General features: G+C 44.8%; 1 protein-coding gene across 1 annotated transcript in view; it reads right to left on the bottom strand.

The window, feature by feature from the left end:
- Window positions 1–1,896: 1,896 nt before the first annotated feature.
- LOC121002377 (fibrocystin-L-like) overlaps window positions 1,897–19,668 on the bottom strand; it is a 171,544-nt gene continuing 153,772 nt past the window's right edge. The window contains exons 69-77 of the mRNA XM_040433840.1: window positions 16,997–17,164; window positions 16,758–16,915; window positions 15,658–15,787; window positions 14,021–14,371; window positions 11,657–11,808; window positions 9,106–9,255; window positions 8,361–8,517; window positions 3,504–3,753; window positions 1,897–1,979 (exon numbers count right to left, since the gene is read on the bottom strand). Of these exons, the coding sequence (XP_040289774.1) occupies window positions 3,518–3,753; window positions 8,361–8,517; window positions 9,106–9,255; window positions 11,657–11,808; window positions 14,021–14,371; window positions 15,658–15,787; window positions 16,758–16,915; window positions 16,997–17,164 (1,502 nt within the window). The 3' untranslated portion in view covers window positions 1,897–1,979; window positions 3,504–3,517. The remainder of the gene's footprint in view (window positions 1,980–3,503; window positions 3,754–8,360; window positions 8,518–9,105; window positions 9,256–11,656; window positions 11,809–14,020; window positions 14,372–15,657; window positions 15,788–16,757; window positions 16,916–16,996; window positions 17,165–19,668) is intronic.

Here is a 19,668-nt window from a genome sequence, read left to right as displayed (position 1 = left end):
CTGGGGGCATTACAAGGGGGTATTTTTTGCACTGTCACATTATAAGGATAAATATTTCTACTGGGGGGGGCATTATGGTGGGCTTTATTACTCCCCAATGGTATGACCCCCTAGTAGCAGCACCAGCCTCTCCCTGCTCTGCTATCCCTCCGCCCCTTCTCCAAATCCTTATTATGAAATCTTTCTCATTAAAACACATCAGCTCCACCGAGCCCCCGGCCAAGTGTTGAAGTGGTGTCCGAGATCCCCAAGGGTCAAGCCAAGTAATTGTAAGTTTTCATATGAAATATGTTTGTTATACACATATACAGTGTCGGACCTGGGCACCTAGGGCCCACCAGTAAAATTTATTTTGGGGGCCCACCGTACGGATACATTGAAATATAATAAATAATCTAACAAGTTTTTTTATATGAACATAGGCTGGCTGAGGTGCTGTACATTGACTATATGTATGTAGTACGGTAAGTCTAATGTGTTATGTGCCACTTGTGCAGGGGGTGGGAGACTAGGGGCCCACCTTGCTCAAAGGCCTACCGGGGGATTCCCCTGTACCCCTGTGGGCCAGTCTGAGACCTGCCTGCTCAGGAGATGGGGAAGAAAGTCCCATAGATATGATCTACTCCATAATAAGTTCGTGTTCGTGACAAACCAAGCGCTGTTGTCCTGGGTCTGGCAGAATAAAGGGAAGACTTTAGGCCAGGTAGATGCCCTCTCACAAGCATCTGGGTTTGGTGCTAGTGTTCACCCCTACGGGCTTGAACAAAGGGGGGGATATGCGAGGCAGTGACAGGCCTCACGGTTGCTAGGGGAGAGATAAGGCAGGAGTTTCCATTTCTTCGCTGTCAATCAGCAGGTCAGAGGTCGCACCAGGAGGAACAATCAGTCCGGGATAAGAGCCCAGTCCAGACTGTTAGGAGGAGGAAGAGTCTGTGTGCAGCAGAGGCCTGGGAAGGCTCTGTACAAGTGGGCTCAGCCGAGCTGGCTGAGGGGCCATGGGGCTAGGTGTTAGCCTGAACTTTGGGGGACTCCGCGAGGTCTTGGAATCGATGATCGGTAGGCCAGAGTCAGGAGGACTTCTGGGCCACAATCCCCCAAAAGGTACTGGACTTTGTTACAGCCTGGAAGTGCTGGATTGTTAGGCTGGGAAAAGCCGCATGTTCTTCCCGTGTGTGAACTGGGCTTTCAGTGTAGTAGGGAGTCCTCATGTTTAGTTAGAGCCCAGCCGGGCAGGTGTTTTATTTGTATTGTTTGTTTTGGCTTTGCTGAGGTGCCAAGTAAAAGCAATGTTTGGCCCCCTAACCCTGTGGTCGATGAAGATCATTGTGAGAATGACCCCCGAATAAGAGGCGATCCCTTACAATGGGTATCATCTTATGGATATGGGCAACGCAGATCAGTGGGGATGACTTTATAAGTAGCCCATTTCTTGCAGAAATTTTTGTGACTAGAAATCGCTTCCATTTATCTGAATGGAGTTATTTCTGCAGGAGGCACATGGTTTGCTGCAAGCCCCATTTAGAGGAATAGGACAGTCGCAGACATTTCTGCAATCACTGCTGCATGTGAGTTCACCCCAATATGTCCATATCCAGGGTCCTTGAGCTGTCCGTGCACCTGAGCAAAGTAAGGATGTAGCAGAGCTTAAAGGGAATGTGTTAAGAATGTTTTTCTGCCAGTTAAAATAAGATAGCAACACATAGTTTTTTTTTTTCTAAGCTGTTTTTATTTTCTGATCATTTCTAGAAGTGGAAGGACAATTATAACCATGCCTCTTTTCTTTGATGCAGGTTTTCACAAATTTTACAGAATAGTTCCGAAGAGGATTATAATTTATTCCCTTGGTGCTTCTGTTGATTTCATCTTTTTATTAAATAAAGAATTTGCACTAATTAAATCACAGCACTGAGAAAATATTACAGTTTTAGAGATAATGCCACTAGTGACCATAAAATCCAGTCTTCTGGAAATGTTCTTATCTGTAAAAAAAAAAAAAAGATGCAGATTAATGGGACGGATTAATGGGAAGTCTCAGAGCCCTTCTGTCTATCCAATCCTAAAGCCTTATTCACACGTCCATGTCCGTGCTTAAATCCGTGAAAAGGTGCCCAGTGATGCCTCTGTAAAGATGTCCGTGTGTCCGTTTTTTGCTGTCCATGTGTCATCCGTGTTTCACTGACACTGCACAGCTTAAAAATAATTTTCAAAGCATGGCATCCGTGGTTTTCAAGGACCAATAGACTATAATGGGTGTGATGAATCCGTGAACACGGACAAAATAGAGCATGCATCCGTGCTAAAAAAACTGACCCACGGGCCGTGCTAAAACACTGATGTGTGAATACGCACATTAAAATGAATGGGGACGTGTGCTGTCCGTGGAGAACACAGACGTGTGAATGAAGCTTTAGATTGATAAAGGGCTCATGCACACGACTGTTTTTCCTCATCTGATCCGCATTTTTTGTGGATAGGATCTGGACCCATTTACCTCATCGGGGCCGCAAAAAATGCGGACATCACACCCTGTGCTGTCCGCATCCGTATGTCCATTCTGCGGCACCTGCAAAAAAGTAGAACATGTCCTGTTCTTGTCAATATTATGGACAAGGATAGGACTGTTCTATAGAGGGTCAGATGTTCCGCAAAATGTGGAACGCACACGGCTGGTATCCATGTATTGTGGATCTGCAATTTGTGCATGAGCCCAAGTGTAGAAAGTACGTTTTCACAGAGCATGCTGCATCCACCAAGGTTGGCCTGGTGTCTCCGGAGGACTTCCCATCGTATACCGCTGACAGAAGGCTCTGTATTAGTACTCAGTGGCATACGTCGCTCATAGGCTTCCATTTAAAAAAAAACATGCTGTGTACCTTTTCTTTACTAAGGGGCTTCTATATAGAATAGTGTAGTTGACTATATCTTTCTGTGCAGTAAAAACAGTATACTAGTGGAGGCCAAAAGCACATTCTATTGGCCTCCTTTGAGTGAATGGGGGGGGGGGGGGGGGGGGTTCTACAGCTACATTTGGCTTACATGCCTGGAACTTTACAAGCGCATATGCAGATCGTGTTCTCAACCTGCAATATGAACAGATCCTTAGACATCTGAGAGGTAAATCGTCCTAGTTATGGAATGTATTCAGTAGTCCAGCTGGGAAGCGGGTGCGTTTAGATCCTTAATGGCAGCCGTATTTGTTCTCACCACCCACCATTCCTGGGAGAGAGGACTTTCCATGGGACTGCTGGAAACTGAGGTTAATGGAGGTTGGCACATAAATGTCTGCTCTCCCTTCACTTAGGGGACATGTTCTGGAGATAAGATCTGGTCTCAGAGGTTAGACCCGAACTAACGATATGCCATAAATGTTAAGATGGAACAGCCTCTTTAAGGCAAAATCCTCTTAAAACAAAATGTATGTAGGGTCGGCCCTACCCAAGATGTCCGCCTGCAGATGACTCAAAGTAAAATTTACATGATTGAATATGAAGCCTGTATCTCACCTGTGTCTCAGTATTTACATCTCCATTAATAGATGCACAGTAATGAAAGTGATGGCCAAAGTTAGCAATGCCTGGAAGGGACCGTATATGGCGATAGCAGCGTCTCCAACATCATTCCAATCTCCCCCTCCATTTCCATTGGAAGTAGTTGAAGGGACGGTGGTGTTGGTGGTTGTTACAGATTTAGCATCAAACGATCTTGTCTGGGCATAGGCATTATTTAGTACAAATTCAAGTTGGTATCCTTTTCCTGCAATAAAGTAAGAAAATTAATTGTTTTCTTTTGTTACTGTGAGATTTTGCTGATATTGCCCCCAAAAGTAACATACAGAGTCAAAAGTCAGTAACCCTCCAAACAGCATGTCAGAGCATCAGAAGTTGAATGGTCTCATCACTTGCTAGGACACCACCCTCCTATGGTTCTACTGGTCAGTGAGGGTCTTGACTCATAGTGGTCTTCTGATAACATTTTATGACTTAAAGAGGTTGTCCACATTGAAAAAGACCTTTTTTGTTAGAAGCTGCTATAACCCCCAGGGATAAGCTTTCATTTTTTGAAGAACCTGTGTCATGACCCTTGGTTAAGTCGTGACTCTGTGTCTACACGTGCGGTTGCCGTTGGCAACGGTGTTTGCATGTGAGGCATTTTCCCTGGGTTGTGGTGTTTCCCCATTTTTGGTTTGCACAGGGTTAATGTTTTGTGGTGGGTGTGACCTCTGGCCTCTTTATATGTTGGTGTGTTGCTGCCTGAGGTCAGAGTTTGCTTGTCAGCCTGTGTTGGAGCTTTACTCCCTGGCTGTATGTTTGATGTCTGTGTGAGCCACCCTTATTTGCGATTCTGTTTCCTTTGCGGTGTCAGTTTGTCCCCTCCGGTGTGTTTCTGTTATTCCTCCCCCACCTGGTGTATGTAGTTTTGGTGTGGTCCCTGTTTGGAGGTTCGCATGGTGGTGTGATTGCTCCGGAAGGGGCTTGCTTTCCCGGAGGGGTTTAAGCGAAGGCAAGACTGTGGGTTTCCCAGCCTGGAGCCTCCGTCCATCTCGGCTGCGGCAGGTAAGTGTTGATAGCATTGTTATGTTGCTGTGTGACTTACCTGCCGTACTGTTTCACCCATAGTCTTCCATCCTGTCAGCTACTGGGCCTCTGGAGACGCCTGTCACCCGTGTCGTGGATGCACAGGTATTCTCTGCCCTGTCATCATCTGTAGGGCAATGCAGGGATTCCTAGATCTCTAGGCACGTGGGTATGAGTCCTCCTACCACTGAAGGGGGCTCATACAGTTAGGAGACTAGGGCCTGTTGAGGGAAGCGTTAGGAGGTGACCAGCTCCCTTTTCCCTGCATTGCGGCCTGGTAGCCAGAGCATTGCGCGATGGGGGGTTCCCCCCACTCCGTCGTGACAACCTGACAGCATGTGTAAATTGAACTTCAGCGCCTCCATGGGAGAAATGAAGCATTAGATACTTCTAATTAAAATGAATGCATGAACTTGTGGGGTCATCCAACGAGAGAGACACACTTTCTCGTTGATTCTCACTGTAGCTGAAAGATAACCCAGGCTACAATCCACAGATCGACCTATTTTTTTCTATAGGCATCAAAGTGAATTTTAATGTATATCTTATACACTACCGGAAAATGGAAAACAATATTTTACAATGTGGCAAAGCTGGAGGATGTTACAGGTAGTGATCAAGTACTAACATCCTTACTTTATATACAGATGTTCAACAAACTTTTTTTTTTGTCCTGCATCACTTTTGTTTAGTTTTTTGTCCGACACCACTATTTTTTGTCTTCATTCTTACAGAACTGTTGATTGGGTGTTGTTGAACTGTTCGCTATGTCTGTTTGTGTATCACCCCAGAGTTGTGTTACTACATGCCTCTACTCCGCTACTGTCTTCTAAGAGCCTGTATATTGTCATCTAATGTAATTTATATTATGTCTTCACAAATGTGCATGTAAAACCATGTTAAATGTAATTGTTTTCTGTAATTTTCCAGGTTTACCAGCAGGTGGCAGCAACTCCATTGGCAAGGTACTAGTCCTAGTTTAGTATATCTAGGCTGGAATGGATTATTCCAGCTTAGCTCCCCCTCTGTGGAGGTGTGGACTGTTCCCACCTCCTGCAGCATGGGTGAAGAAGGAAGTTAGAGTCAGTCTGCCAGCCAACCCTGTTGGGGAAGGCAGTGTGATAGCGTTTAAGAGATCCCCCTGTATAGGGAAGACAGCAAGGATCTTGTCTCGGCTGAGACCTGATCACATTCCCAGCCTGAGCACTGCAGCCTCAGCTGGATGAAGAAGGCAGACAACCTCCAGAGTTCCAGAAGAAAGCATCCCCTGAGAAATAATCTGTGAGTTAAGTCCAGAGACCTAGGAGAAGCCATTCCCTCCTCAGCTAGTCTGTCCCCACAAAGCAGAAGTTACAGAAAAGTGCAGAAGGTTAGTTCCTGCCACAATTACAGAGATACCAAGAAGACGACTCATCCTGCAAGCTCACATTTAAAGAGCAGAAGCATTTCTTTGCTGCCAATCATTGCTAAAACCTGCTGGGACCAGAGACCAAAGCTGTATACTGCTTGGATACAAGTTATCTTCAGTAAAGAAATGTTTGAACTTCATCTAAAGGTCTGGACCTCATTTCTGCTGCAAAATTCCTCTATTACTCCTACTATCACTACACTCAAATTTATTGCAAGTGAGCCAGGAGCCAGGAGTCAAGCCAAACCCAGGTAGGAAACACAGATGACACATTATAGGCCATTACACCACTCTGGCATTCCTAATCTGGGACGTGCGTTATAACACCTTGGAAGGGCCCTGGGGTAGTACCCTGCGCACGCTGCAATTGGCGTCACAAACAAATCCAGACTATTATCCACCCGTATCCTGGCCCACTTCATAAGTGACGTCAGTGTACCCGTTCCTGGTCACCGCACTTGATGAAGGCGTGCACTATTTGTGTAATTAAAAGACTATGAAAAGGGCCAAATAGTGGGACTTCAAGAAGATTGATGGTCCATCCGTCAAACCATTGAAAGAATTGGATGAAAAGAATCTGTATTGCATCAGTGGTGTCCGCAGTGGTCAGAGGAGGGCACCCACACACTCAGAGATATTCAGACGGTAAAGTCAGAAAGATGAACAACAAGATCTCCTTACAAAAAGAGCTGCTGTATCTTAAATGGAATGTGTCATCAGAAAATTACCTAATATTTAAATTGCATTTTTATGTTAAATATTTTTGTTAAAGGATTTTTGGGGGTGTTGTTTTTTTAATTGTCCAAGTCAATAATTATATTGAATAAAAAAAAAAACAACACAAAATTCTGCAGTTTTCGGCCTGACCACTAAGGCTACTTTCACCCTTGCGGTAGAGTAATCCGGCAAGCAGTTCCGTCGCCGGCAAAACGTATGCCAACTGATGGAATTTGTAAGACTGATCAGTCTTAAAAATGCCTGATCAGTCATAAAAATGCATTGAAATGCCCGCACTAATACATTCTTATGGGAAAAAAATGCCGGATCCGGCATTCAGGCAAGTCTTCAGTTTTTTTGGCCGGAGATAAAACCGTAGCATGCTGCGGTTTTATCTTTTGCCTGATCAGTCAAAATGACTGAACGGAAGACATCCTGATGCATCCTGAATGGATTACTCTCCATTCAGAATGCATGGGGATATACCTGATCAGTTCTTTTCTGGCATTGAGCCCTTTTGCCGGAAAAGAAAAACGCTAGTGTGAAAGTACCCTAAGCCTAATAATAGGCATTGTATCTTGTTCTGTACAGATCATTTTACTGCAGTTATCTGCATATTACAGGTCAGATTACAATGGCAGATATCACCTCCCTGTATAGATAACACAGGATGCACCATACTCAATAGGTGATTGTCACGGCTTATCTACTAGCTCCTAACCTCTGCACAGATCACACCTAAAAAAACTCTTCTAAGTCAGTGAGGTCTCCTCCTGTCCATTGTGTCTATGGCCCATGTGACTGTCGTAAAGCAGTTCTCTGAATGCTGATAAAAACACAAATTGATTCTGCAGTAACCACCTGGATCATAAGAAACCTTCTACTTTGCATTCACACAGTGCAGTAGCTTGTTTCCACTAATCTATCATCATCACCAAGAATGCCTGTTCTCATGCCACCACAAAGCCTACTGGGGGCATGAATGGCAAAAAATTGTGTTCAGTGATGAAAGAAAGTTTTGCCTTGGTGCTAATGATGGCCGCATGCATAGTGTGGTGACACACAGGACCAACACCAAATGTCATGGATGTGGGGTGCCATTAGCTTCCATGGCCGTTCCCGTCTGGTATTTGTGAAGAAAACATTGACCAACCTTTGGTATGACCAGTCCTACTGCCTTTTTTTTAAACTCAGAAGACTTGGTGTTCCAACATGATAATGCCCGTCCACACACTACTTGCGCTACAAAATGTTCTCTCCAGGATATGCAGCAGCTCCCCTGGCCTGCTCGATTACCAGATCTATCCTTCATCGAGAATGGCCAGGACTGGATGGGGTGAGAGATCTCTTATAAACAGCAGCCGACAACCACCTTGGCTAAACTACAGGTCCAAGATGAAAGCGCTTGGAATGACCACAGGAAGATATCCAGCCTCTGTATGACCGTCACCATGCCAGAGTGGCAGCCGGTATGGCAGAAAGGGGAGATGCCACCCATTCTTAATGCGACTCTGCCTCAACATATACCCTGCTGCAGAACCCAAAATAAAGGGTGCACTTGGCTGTGTGATCATTGACCAGGCACCACTAACAGTTTAATCACTGTATACTCCATTAAAAGCTGCTTTCACAGATATGATACAATTGGGTATAGACTGTACCTGGCACTTTGAGAACAAGGTCGGTGTAGTTAGCCCAGCAGGTGTCAAATAAGATGGTCACATTTCCATCCAACCCATTGCTAACGATGGTGTTGTTAGAGTATTTCAGGGTTGCTGTCAGTGTCAATGAACTTGTACTTACAGAGACACAGTTCCCCTAGAAAAGAAAGTGACAGAATACACAAAATTAGCAATATGTGATTGGCAGGGGTCTAACACCCCACACCCTCACTGATCTGCTGTTCTGCAGTAGCTGATTGAAGTGAATGGGAGCAGGACCACATACTTCAGCTCTTTCCAGTACACTGTGGATGGAACTGTGTGGTTCCAGCAGACTTCCTGCTCTGGAGCTTCTCAGAAATAGCTGATAGGCAAGAATGTGAGATGTCAGACCCCTCTAATAAGATATTGATGGCTTATCCTGAGGATAGGTCATCAATATAAAAATTCTGGACCACCCCTTAAGATCTCAGAAACCCCCTTTAACCATGAACCTAGATAATTGTGCAATCAATAGTAACATTTTGGGCAACCCTTGTAATGTTGTTACTCGGATTGGACCTTCTAGGTCTGACAGCAGCTTCTCTCTCCAGTAACATATAAAAGCATGCATAGCCAAGTACTGTATGAGTACCTAAGGGGTACATGGGTGAAATAGTGTACGGCTGGCTTAACTATTGACAGTTTTGATGGATGAATATGTCTTACAGATCATGACAACCTGAGATGCCTGCACATTACTTACGTTGGAATCTACAGCCATTACAGATGGCTGCTGGGAAAGCCTTTCTCCAGGAAGTCCAGCCACAGGTTCTTGGACGACTATGAGTTTAGATACAGTGGCCAAAAAGTTTCCAGTAGATGACTGAGTGTTGTTAGCAAGATCAGCTGCAACCTGGAAGACATCACATCATCTATGTCACTGTGTTTTGGGCAAGTTTTTTGGTGGTATGGTACAGTGTAGCCTCTTGAAGATGACTGGTCAAATTGCATTAAAAACTTCTATGAATGGTCTTGCTGAACCACTTCAGGAAAATAGCCATGTCTTGCTGGTGGTGACAGCGGGTGGTGCAGGTGCTTCAACCATAGTGATTTCTATTGGCCCCTGCTCTAACAACAAGCTCCCATTTTAAACCAGGCTCCTGATCATGGACAGGATCCAACGTTCCAGAATGTTTAACCCTTTGATTATTTTCACGTGGGTGGAACCATGGCATGATGAAGGGACAGCTCCTCCTTCAATTGGAGACTGGGGAACATCTGCAGTCAGCTCTGAGCACCTCCCTGTTAGGGTCCACTAGGTGTTGTTGCTCTTGCAGGAGCCAATGTCACAGGATCATGTTAATATATTATGGGGGTCATTTATCATGTGCATCTGTTTTGCATTTAGACCTGAGTGCAATTAGGAGTCACTCAATAGGTGATGAATTAGGCGAGGTGTCTTTGGATTCATCAGGGCTCTGGTGGATCTTGTACAATTAGACTACTGGTTGGTTGGTGTACAAAATAGGTTCAAATGTGCAACAAAAAGTTGCATATTAAATAAAAAGTGAAAAGGCTCATGTCTACCTGACGATGCAACTATTTTAATAAAATGTTGCACAGTTTAAGGCATGAACTACGCTACCCCTGTGTCAGTTGGAGAGGCAGAGTCCTGATCACATGACACAGCTGAGCATCAGAAGGGAGGTTATAACTCACTAATACAGTCACTCGTAAGAAGATTACCTTCACTACAGTTTACAACACGGACAGGTGAGAGAATAAACATTTTTGTGGGAGTGCTACTTTAATTGAAAATAAATAAATAAATAAAGGAGTAATTAAAACCTGTCCACCAATTATTATTTTTTTACAGAGTTTATATAAAAGACAAAACATGTTATATTATGTATACACACAACTGTAATAATCTGAGGAATTAATTTAGCAATTTAAAGGGAATGTCACCTGGTTTGAACATATTCAGCTGTCACCATTGCCATATACAATAAACTACCTTCTTTCCTGCAGTGGTCTTCTTTCTTCTCTTCATGGTTTTGTTATATGCAAATGAACCTCGAAGGTGCCCAGAGGGGCGTTATTCTTCATCTCTTGAGCCCAGTAATGCTCCCCTACAGTGCCCAGCCCGCCTTAATTTTGAGCCCAAGCACGCCTATTCGTTATGAAATATCGTCCCACAGCGGAGGTGAACGGCGCTGCCCCCTCCTCTACGTCAACTAATACATTCAAGCTACACCCCTGGCTTCTTCTTATTTTCGGCCGCCGGAAATCTCGTGCAGGCGCAGTACCACCGACTCCCTGCGCCTGTGCGATCAAATAGCTCGTGAGGACAACAGCTTCAAAAGTGTCACTGGGCTCGGCGGATGTCCAATGACACTTTTGAAGCTGTTGCCCTCAGGAGCTATTTGATCGCACTGGCACAGGCAGTCGGGGGTACTGCGCCTGCGTGAGATTTCCGGCGGCGGAAAGAAGCCAGGGGTGTAGCTTGAATGTATTAGTTGACGTAGCGGAGAGGGCGGCGCCGTTCACGTCGGCTGTGGGACGATATTTCATAATGAGGAGGCGTGCTTGGGCTCGAATTTAAGGCGAACTGGGCACTGCAGGGGGGCTTTACTGGGCTCAAAAGATGAAGAATAACACCCCTCTGGGCACCTTCGAGGTTCATTTGCATATCACAAAAACGCTTTTTTATCAAAATGAAACTAGGAAGAGAAGAAAGAAGACCACGGCAGGAAAGAAGGTAGTTTATTGTACATGGTCAGAATAAGGATCAGGGTCCCAGGCGCAGGTTAGGTCAGACAGACAGATTGGGCACAGAGACAGACAAGTGGATTATGGCTCCAGTACATGCTCCAGGCGGTGACCTGCCAGATCCATTCAGACCTATTGCACAGGCAAGAGGTGGGACCCACAACACAGAATATATAGCAGGGCGAAGCATCACCACACAGCCTAGCACCTGTACACAGAGCAAGAGGGAGTTAACCCGGACAGGGTCACAGAGTGTTGTGAGATTCAACGAATAAACCCTATTTCACACACAGAAAGGCAACGTATAACACCATATAAGGCCAAGTTCACACTTCAGTTATTGTGAGCCAAAACCAGCCCGGAATGGAAAGATTTCCTCCTGTTCTGTGTTTTTGACCCGCTCCTGGTTTTAGCTCACAAGAACTGATGGAAATAACTGATCAAATAACTGAAGTGTGAACTAGGCCGGATGCACATACTGCCACCTTTATGATCAGGAATAAGGGAATGACCTGATAGTATATAACCAGGAGATGAATTACCTGACTCCAGGCAGGATCACTAGGGGTTGGAACTGGTTTAGAAATAGACAATGATGAGACAGTGACGTTCAGCTGCGAGCTGAGACTTCCATTAATCGCAGAAGATGCCAGATCTTTACTCATCGTCTGGAAGTCTGTGTACGTCAGTCCATCTAAATAAGAAGTTGGCACAAAAGCATAAAAAAATTGCAATACATTAAATTCCAGGAACAGAAAGAAACAGAACATGAGAAATTTTCCAGATGGATTTCTGGCTCTTTTATTCTAAAAGTGCTCGATTCCATGTTTAACACCCCAGAGTTGTGTTACTACACACCTCTACCCCGCTACTGTCTTTTAAGAGCCTTTATACTGTCATCAGATATGATTTTGCTCATGTCTTCCACAAATGTCCATACAAAACCATGTTAAATGCAATTGTTTATGTAATTTGCCTGGTTACTAGTAGCTGGCAGCAACTCAATGGCAAGTACAAGTTACAGTTTAGTGTATCTGAGCTGGAATGGTTGATTCCAGTTTAGCTCCCCCTCTGTGGAGAGGTGGGCTGGTCCCAAATCCTGCAGCATGGGTGGAGAAGGAAGTTTAAAAATAGTGTAGCCCGCCCCCTGCTAGGGGTAGGGTGTGTGTGTGTGTGTGTGTATTTGTGGAGTTCCCCTGCATAGGGAAGACAGCAAGGACCTAGTCTCGGCTGAGACTTGGCCATATACCCAGTCTGAGCACCTTCAGCTCTGCTGGATGAAGAAAGCAGAAACTACAGACAAACTCCAAAGTTCCAGGAAGAAAGCATCCCCTGAGAATCCATAAGTCCAGAGTCCTAAGAGAAGCCTATTGCTCCTCAGCTAGTCTGTCCACATTTAAAGCAGACGTACTCATTCCTGCCAATCAATGCCAAAACCTGCTGGGACCAAGAGACCAATACTGTATACCCTTTGGATGCAAGTTATTTCAAGTAAAGCAACATTTGAAATTCTTCTAAAGGTCTGGACATCATTTATTCTGGAAATTTCCTCTATTACTCCTACTATCACTACACTCAAATTTATTGCAAGTGAGCCAGGAGCCCGGCCGTACCCAGGTAGGAGACACCGTGACACAACTCCCACAAAACTATACAGACATTATAGGCCATTACACCACTCTGCCATTCCTAATCTGGGACGTGCGTTATAACACCTTGGAAGCGCCCTGGGATAGTACCTTGCGCACGCTGCAATTGGGGTCACGACAATTACAGAATATTATCCACCCGTACCTTAATCCAGCCTTTAATCCAGCAGTGGTGGTCATGCTTGCACACTATAGGTAAAAGCACCAGCCTATGTGCGCTCCCGTGGTCCTGGCCACTATAGAGGTTGATGCCCATACCTATATAGGCATTAGCCTCTTGCAAGCATGGCCACTGATGCTGTATTGCAGGGTGCTTATAACCATGGAAGCAAGCAGTGTATAATGTGAGTGAAAAATGAATCCAGCCAGCAAAGGAAGCAATATGGAGAATCAAAATACATTAGTAAGTGACTTGTTTTAAAGGGGTTTTCTCATCTCAGACAATGGGGGTTATATCGCTAGGATATCGCACCTATATCAAGAACGGAGCCCTGAAAGTGAAGGAGAGCGCACTGCGCAAGCGCAGCTGCCTTCCATTCATTTCTATGGGGCCGCCGAAAATAGCCGAGCGCTGACTTGGCTATTGCTGTCTGCCCCATTGAAATTAATCGGAGCATCCGCCGCGCATCCGCAGCACGCTCCCATTCACTTCTATGGGAGAGGCGGGGATTAGCGCTTTGCGGTGGACGGACCCCGGGAAATCTGGGGTCCTCCAGCCACAGCGCTCCCCGCTCTGGTCTCGATATACTGCTGGGACCCGCACCTATCAGACAATGGGGGCTTATCCTAGCGATATGCCCCCATTTTCTAAGATGGGAATACCCCTTTAACTTTCTCTACATGATAAATGCCATTTGCTGAAGTGAGAGACAACCCCTTCTTTCTCTTTATCTCATTAACCTGTCTATGTCTGTAGGATAACTGGCTGCAGCAGGAGCCCTCCCGCATTGTTCGGGGAATGCTCGACCAGGCCCATTTGCCAAGCTCCACCCTAAATCATTTGACAGTCGCAATGTAAGCGATCAGGAAGACTATGACTTATGGAATTGTCTTCTTGAGACTTTCATTTCTAGATGTACTGTTCCTTTAAAAAATACATGGTTACCCAAATCTTAATTGCTACAGATCTACAAATTGGCTCTATTGCAGTCCCCAAGATTTCGAGGACTTGTTTGTGTCGGTTCTATAAAGGAATTCATGTGTAAAGGACAGAGGACATGTCTGATCTCAGCCCCACTAGTAAAAGCTCCTACTTACCTGTTGAGTTCGTAGAAGAGTTCATTTGTGGGGACGGTGGATCAGAAATTTCTACGGATACCGACAGTCCTCCTGTGGCTCTCTTTCTGCGTTTAGAGCCCTCCGCAACTATCTTTGTAATACGTATTTTGCTCGCTGGGATCTTCAAGAAAAGTGCAAGGTTCTGGACAAGATTGGCACCGTAGAACTGATCCACGGTCATTGCCGGAAGATTAAATGCTAAAACAATCAGAGGAGATGTGTGGATTTCAACTGGAGAGGACCCTCTGACCAGAACGTACAGCATGGTATAGTCTCTGTCGAAGAAGTTTTCTCCCAAAACCGTGGAGTTGAGCTGAGGCATGTATTGTCCTATCAGAGGAAGTGACAACATTCAGATCATCAACCAAGCCGTGTATGTGTAATAATAGAGGTACTATGGGGGAGATTTATCAAAACTGGTGCAAAGGAACACTGGCTTAGTTGCCCAAAGCAACCAATCAGATTCTACCTTTCATTTTCAACAGCAGCTCTGAAAAATGAAATGTGGAATCTGATTGGTTGCTGTAGGAAACAGAGCCAGTTCTACTTTACACCACTCTTGATAAATCTCCCCTTATGTCACTGACGACAACAGAGCTAATTTCTTAAGCAAGGACAACAAAGTCTTGAAATTAACCAGAGTGGTCAGGATGTACGAGTTTATGGATTATAGCAGTGACCAGAGATTCACACCTAAAACTGGCCATACATGTTAGATATACATTGTCTGGAACCTTACAATTTTGTAAGGATCAGCCAAAAATCTAAAGTATATGCAGGACTATCTATCTCATATCTATCTATCTATCTATCTATCTATCTATCTATCTATCTATCTATCTATCTATCTATCTATCTATCTATCTATCTATCTATCTATCTATCTATCCATCTCATATCTATCTATCTATCTATCTATCTCATATCTATCTATCTATCTATCTATCTATCTATCTATCTATCTATCTCATATCTATCTATCTATCTATCTATCTATCTATCTATCTATCTATCTGTCTATTTATCTATCTTGAGAACCACCTTGTATTTTGAGACTGTAATGTCCCTTCTACAGACAGATCATCTTTAAAGGGGTTTTCTAGTTTACATCAATATCCTATAAAATAATAATTTATGAAGGTCTCAGTAATTTTGTAATGTACTTCTTTTACCTTTATTGCTCCTGTTTTGGGCAGTGGTCAAATGACCATGTCCATGCAGCTCTTTCTGATTTACTATGTTATGTCCATGGGCGGGGCAGTGATAGGGGAGTGTCTATGTAACTAGGTGGGTGGGAGGAGCTATAAACTAGCTGGAGCTGAGAAAGGAGAAGTGCATCATGGGTTTGGTTGGATACAGCAACAGGAAGTGCTACATACAGGATGGAAAAGACCAGGGGGGTTGATTTATACAATGAAAATGGATCAAGAGACCCTTTGACATTAATTGAAAAAAAAGCACGGGGAAGATGTACATGAGGTTAGCAACTACATGATCATATCTGTTAAAAACTGCAGTAATCCCAGAAAACCCCTTTAATATTAGATCAATGTTAACAAAATATTCCAAATGCCTGTTCCTATATAGTTGTGGAGAGGGCACGTGCATTACCTTACCCTTATAAGTAGGCCCTTGCAGTGTATAGTCTGAGCCCTTCCATTGTATATTTGTAGGATTTATATAGACAGAATTAACGTAGACATCCAGTCGCTGAGGATTCGAGAAGTAGATTCCCACAAGGACAGCCTACAAAAAAGAAATGTCATCAAGTCAGTGGTGAGAAATATGTAATATAGCCAAAAATAATGGGGTACATTTATTAAGAGCAGCGTTTTAGATGCAAAAACTTCTCGCACCAGTTCGAAATGTAAGAGAACTTCTGAGATGTCTTACATTTAGACTATGTTTTATGCCTAAAACAGACGTAGAAAATGGTAAATGAGACGGGCCTCCAGGCCCTTCCCTCCCCATGCCCCCTTTTGTAGACCTGGCGTGAGCGGGGAGAAGTCACAGATTGCGTATTTCTGTTTGATAAATGACCCCCAATATTATTATGTAGGGTTCGAAGTATTCAGTATTGCTACATTGGGTGTACCCTGTACAGTAGAACAGACCCATAGGCATGGTGCTGTATAAAATGGAGGGGCAAACGAGTAGAGTAACTAATGGCCCATAGCAGGTCAAACCTGGATGTGTAATATGGTCCTGTGCCTTTTTAGAAAGTGTGCATTCTGCGCCAAAATTCACAGGAAGAAATGTGAGTATTGCGCCTCCAATTGTTCCCCAATGGGAATCAAAGCTGCCATTCATACAGCTGCAGATTTTTTCCTTGCAGATCTCAAAATTGCATCAGAAAAGGGCATGTCCCTCCTTGAACAGTTTCTGTGCAGAGGCCACAGGGAAGCTGCCGCAGGTGTCTACCTCAGATCTGCGGCATTGATGGGGTACTGCTGTCTCTATAATATACCAAGGACAGCGCCATGTGTTTTATAGTGGCTATGCTTGGAATTGCAGCTGAATGCCATGACTGAGCTATAGAAAGGCCACGTGACCAATGGACCAATGGACCTGATGTCACAGGCCGAGGAAGAGGCTGTGGTACTGCAGTTTCTTCAGACAGCTGATCGGTGGAGGTGCTGGGAGTTGTCCAATGAGGACCTATTTTGAGGACAAACCATCAATTTTTAAATCCAAGAAAATCCCTTTAAAATCTTACCTTTGTGTTGTCTATGTTGAGTAGTTTCAGTCGGAGATTCTGGGGGCTCGTACTGCTAAAATACACATCAAATGACTTGTTTGTAGCCACTATAGTGTGAAACAAGGAGACCCTCTTCTGACAGGTGTATCCAGAACACCAGCCATGGTCTTGGGGCCCTACAATAAAAACATAGAACGATATGATGAAACCATCAGAAGAAATGCAAAGGGGAAATTTAGGAATGAAAATATACCTACCATTGATGAGGTCCAGATAGCCATCCTCCAGCACAGCCACAGGCGAGAGGCGCCTAGTCTCAGTGTCAGCATCGAGGCTCTCAATGACGAGCATCTCGTAGTTCAGGCCACTGCATTTGTAGGCCCCCCAGGCAGACATGTTCACACACGTGTTATCTCTGATAATCCCTGATAGAAGAGAACACAGACTGATGAAGGAGCATCCAGAACTGATTTGTATACAAGGAGGAGAGAAGTATGTGGTCCGTGAAATCTTCTGTAGGAAACTGATTTGCTGAAACCATATGTCAGCAAAATTATTTTAATCCGGCATACAAGAGACCAGAATAAGTAATAATCCACTAGGCACCTCTGGGCACCCATGCACCTCCTGATTCCTCTGCCAGCCCTTCTCTCTCCATGTTCATTTACAAGGCCAGGTGAGGTGACCATGAAGGAACTTGACCCTGTCAATCAAGAAGGAGAGGGAGAGACTGGCAGAGCAAGCAGGAAGACCAACGGTGCACAGAGTGACTTGGGCCCGCCCTCAGTGCCTTTTACTGCTCATTTGCATATGGATTAAACATTCACATTGCTGAGTAAGGGCTCTTTCACACTTGCGTTCTTGTCTTCCGGCATAGAGTTCCGTCGTCGGGGCTCTATGCCGGAAGAATCCTGATCAGGATTATCTTAATGCATTCTGAATGGAGAGAAATCCATTCAGGATGCATCAGGATGCATCAGGATGTCTTCAGTTCCGGAACGGAACGTTTTTTGGCCGGAGAAAATACCGCAGCATGCTGCGCTTTTTGCTCCGGCCAAAAATCCGGAACACTTGCCGCAAGGCCGGATCCGGAATTAATGCCCATTGAAAGGCATTGATCCGGATCCGGCCTTAAGCTAAACGTCGTTTCGGCGCATTGCCGGAGCCGACATTTAGCTTTTTCAGAGTGGTTACCATGGCTGCCGGGACGCTAAAGTCCTGGCAGCCATGGTAAAGTGTAGTGGGGAGCGGGGGAGCAGTATACTTACCGTCCGTGCGGCTCCCGGGGCGCTCCAGAGTGACGTCAGGGCGCCCCAAGCGCATGGATCATGTGATCACATGGATCACGTCATCCATGCGCATGGGGCGCTCTGACGTCACTCTGGAGCACCCCGGGAGCCGCACGGACTGTAAGTATACTGCTCCCCCGCTCCTACTATGGCAACCAGGACTTTAATAGCGTCCTGGGTGCCATAGTAACACTGAACGCATTTGGAAGACGGTTCAGTCTTCAAATGCTTTCAGTACACTTGCGTTTTTCTGGATCCGGAGTGTAATTCCGGCAAGTGGAGTACACGCCGGATCCGGACAACGCAAGTGTGAAAGAGGCCTAAAAGGTATTGTTTCATTCAGCTGAGGTAGCCCTACAAGGTATAATATGTGTTTGGCTGCAGTGTTGATGTCCCTTATATTGGATTTATATAGAATGTCCCTTATATCACCTGTATATATGAAGGCCAATCACTGGCCTCAGCAGTATGTAGCAAGAAACCGATAAGGCCAGTGATTAGTTACAACAGTCACACTGCAGTCAGGAAAATGAAGCCCATATGGAGTAGTTAAAAAAACATTAACTTGGACAACTCCTTTAAAATATGTTTATTGAAGCTACCACCAAAGGGAGCTTAGGAGTTAATTGCATACTGTTTTCTTGCCGTGTTCAATGTATTAATTGTATGCAACAAACTCCTAAGCTCCCTCTAGTGGCGGCTGTAGGCACCCAGAATTGTATCAATTACTGTATAATTATGCAGAGAGGTTAGAGCTTAGTTTCAGACAAACTGAGCTGTAGCATAAAAACATATTTTTAAAATACTGTATTCCTAAGATAAATCTATGAGCTTTTAACATGTAATTCAGAATAAAGGATACAAATCCTATGACCTTACAGTGTTACATTTCATTTAAATCACCTGTCAGCATGATCTTCCCCTTTCAAGCCAGGCAAACAGCCTGGTAGGGTTGATGATGATAATAAAAATGATACCTTTATTATAAATATATGTGGCCCCACATTTTTATATATATGCTAATGAACTAACTGGAGCACCGAGGGGCTCGCCAAAGCCCTTAGAGCACCAGTTTGTTACAGCCCTTCCCCTTCAGTACTTCAGAACACTAGACGTCAGGTATAGCCATGTGTTTTTCTGTCTGTGCCTGCTCTCCGGGTCTCAGCGCTTGTTCTGTGTTCTCTTGCTGTTCTCCAAGTGCTGAGACCCGTCATCTGTGCCATGCTATATCTTCTGGTTTTAATGCTTGCTCAGTGCAGGAGGAGATGCACAGATGACAGGTCTCAGTGCTTGGAGAGCAGGCAGAGAACACAGAGCAAGCGCCGAGACCAGGAGAGCAGGCCCAGACACAAAAAGACATGGCTATAAGTGAAGTCAACAGCTGTCAATCCAAGGGAGGGATGTCACGGCCATGGTCATGGTCGTGACTCCTGTATCCGCATGCTGTTGCCTGCGGTCTGGTTTGGTTGTTCAACCACAGGTGAGGGCCGCTAGTATGTTGCCTCACTTGTGGTTGCCGCTGGCAACATGTAGTTATGTGGCAGTCGAGCAGCTGGTGCTGGTTGCTAGGCTGCTCGCTGTCATTTGCATGCGGTTGCACCTGGCAACCTATCTTTATTAGGTGTGTCTTTTGTATGTCT

This window comes from Bufo bufo, chromosome 5 (assembly GCF_905171765.1).
Source record: "Bufo bufo chromosome 5, aBufBuf1.1, whole genome shotgun sequence".
In the NCBI taxonomy this organism is placed as follows: Eukaryota; Metazoa; Chordata; class Amphibia; order Anura; family Bufonidae; genus Bufo; species Bufo bufo.
Note: the sequence above shows the minus strand (reverse complement) of the source record. Positions and strands in the feature narration are given on the sequence as shown.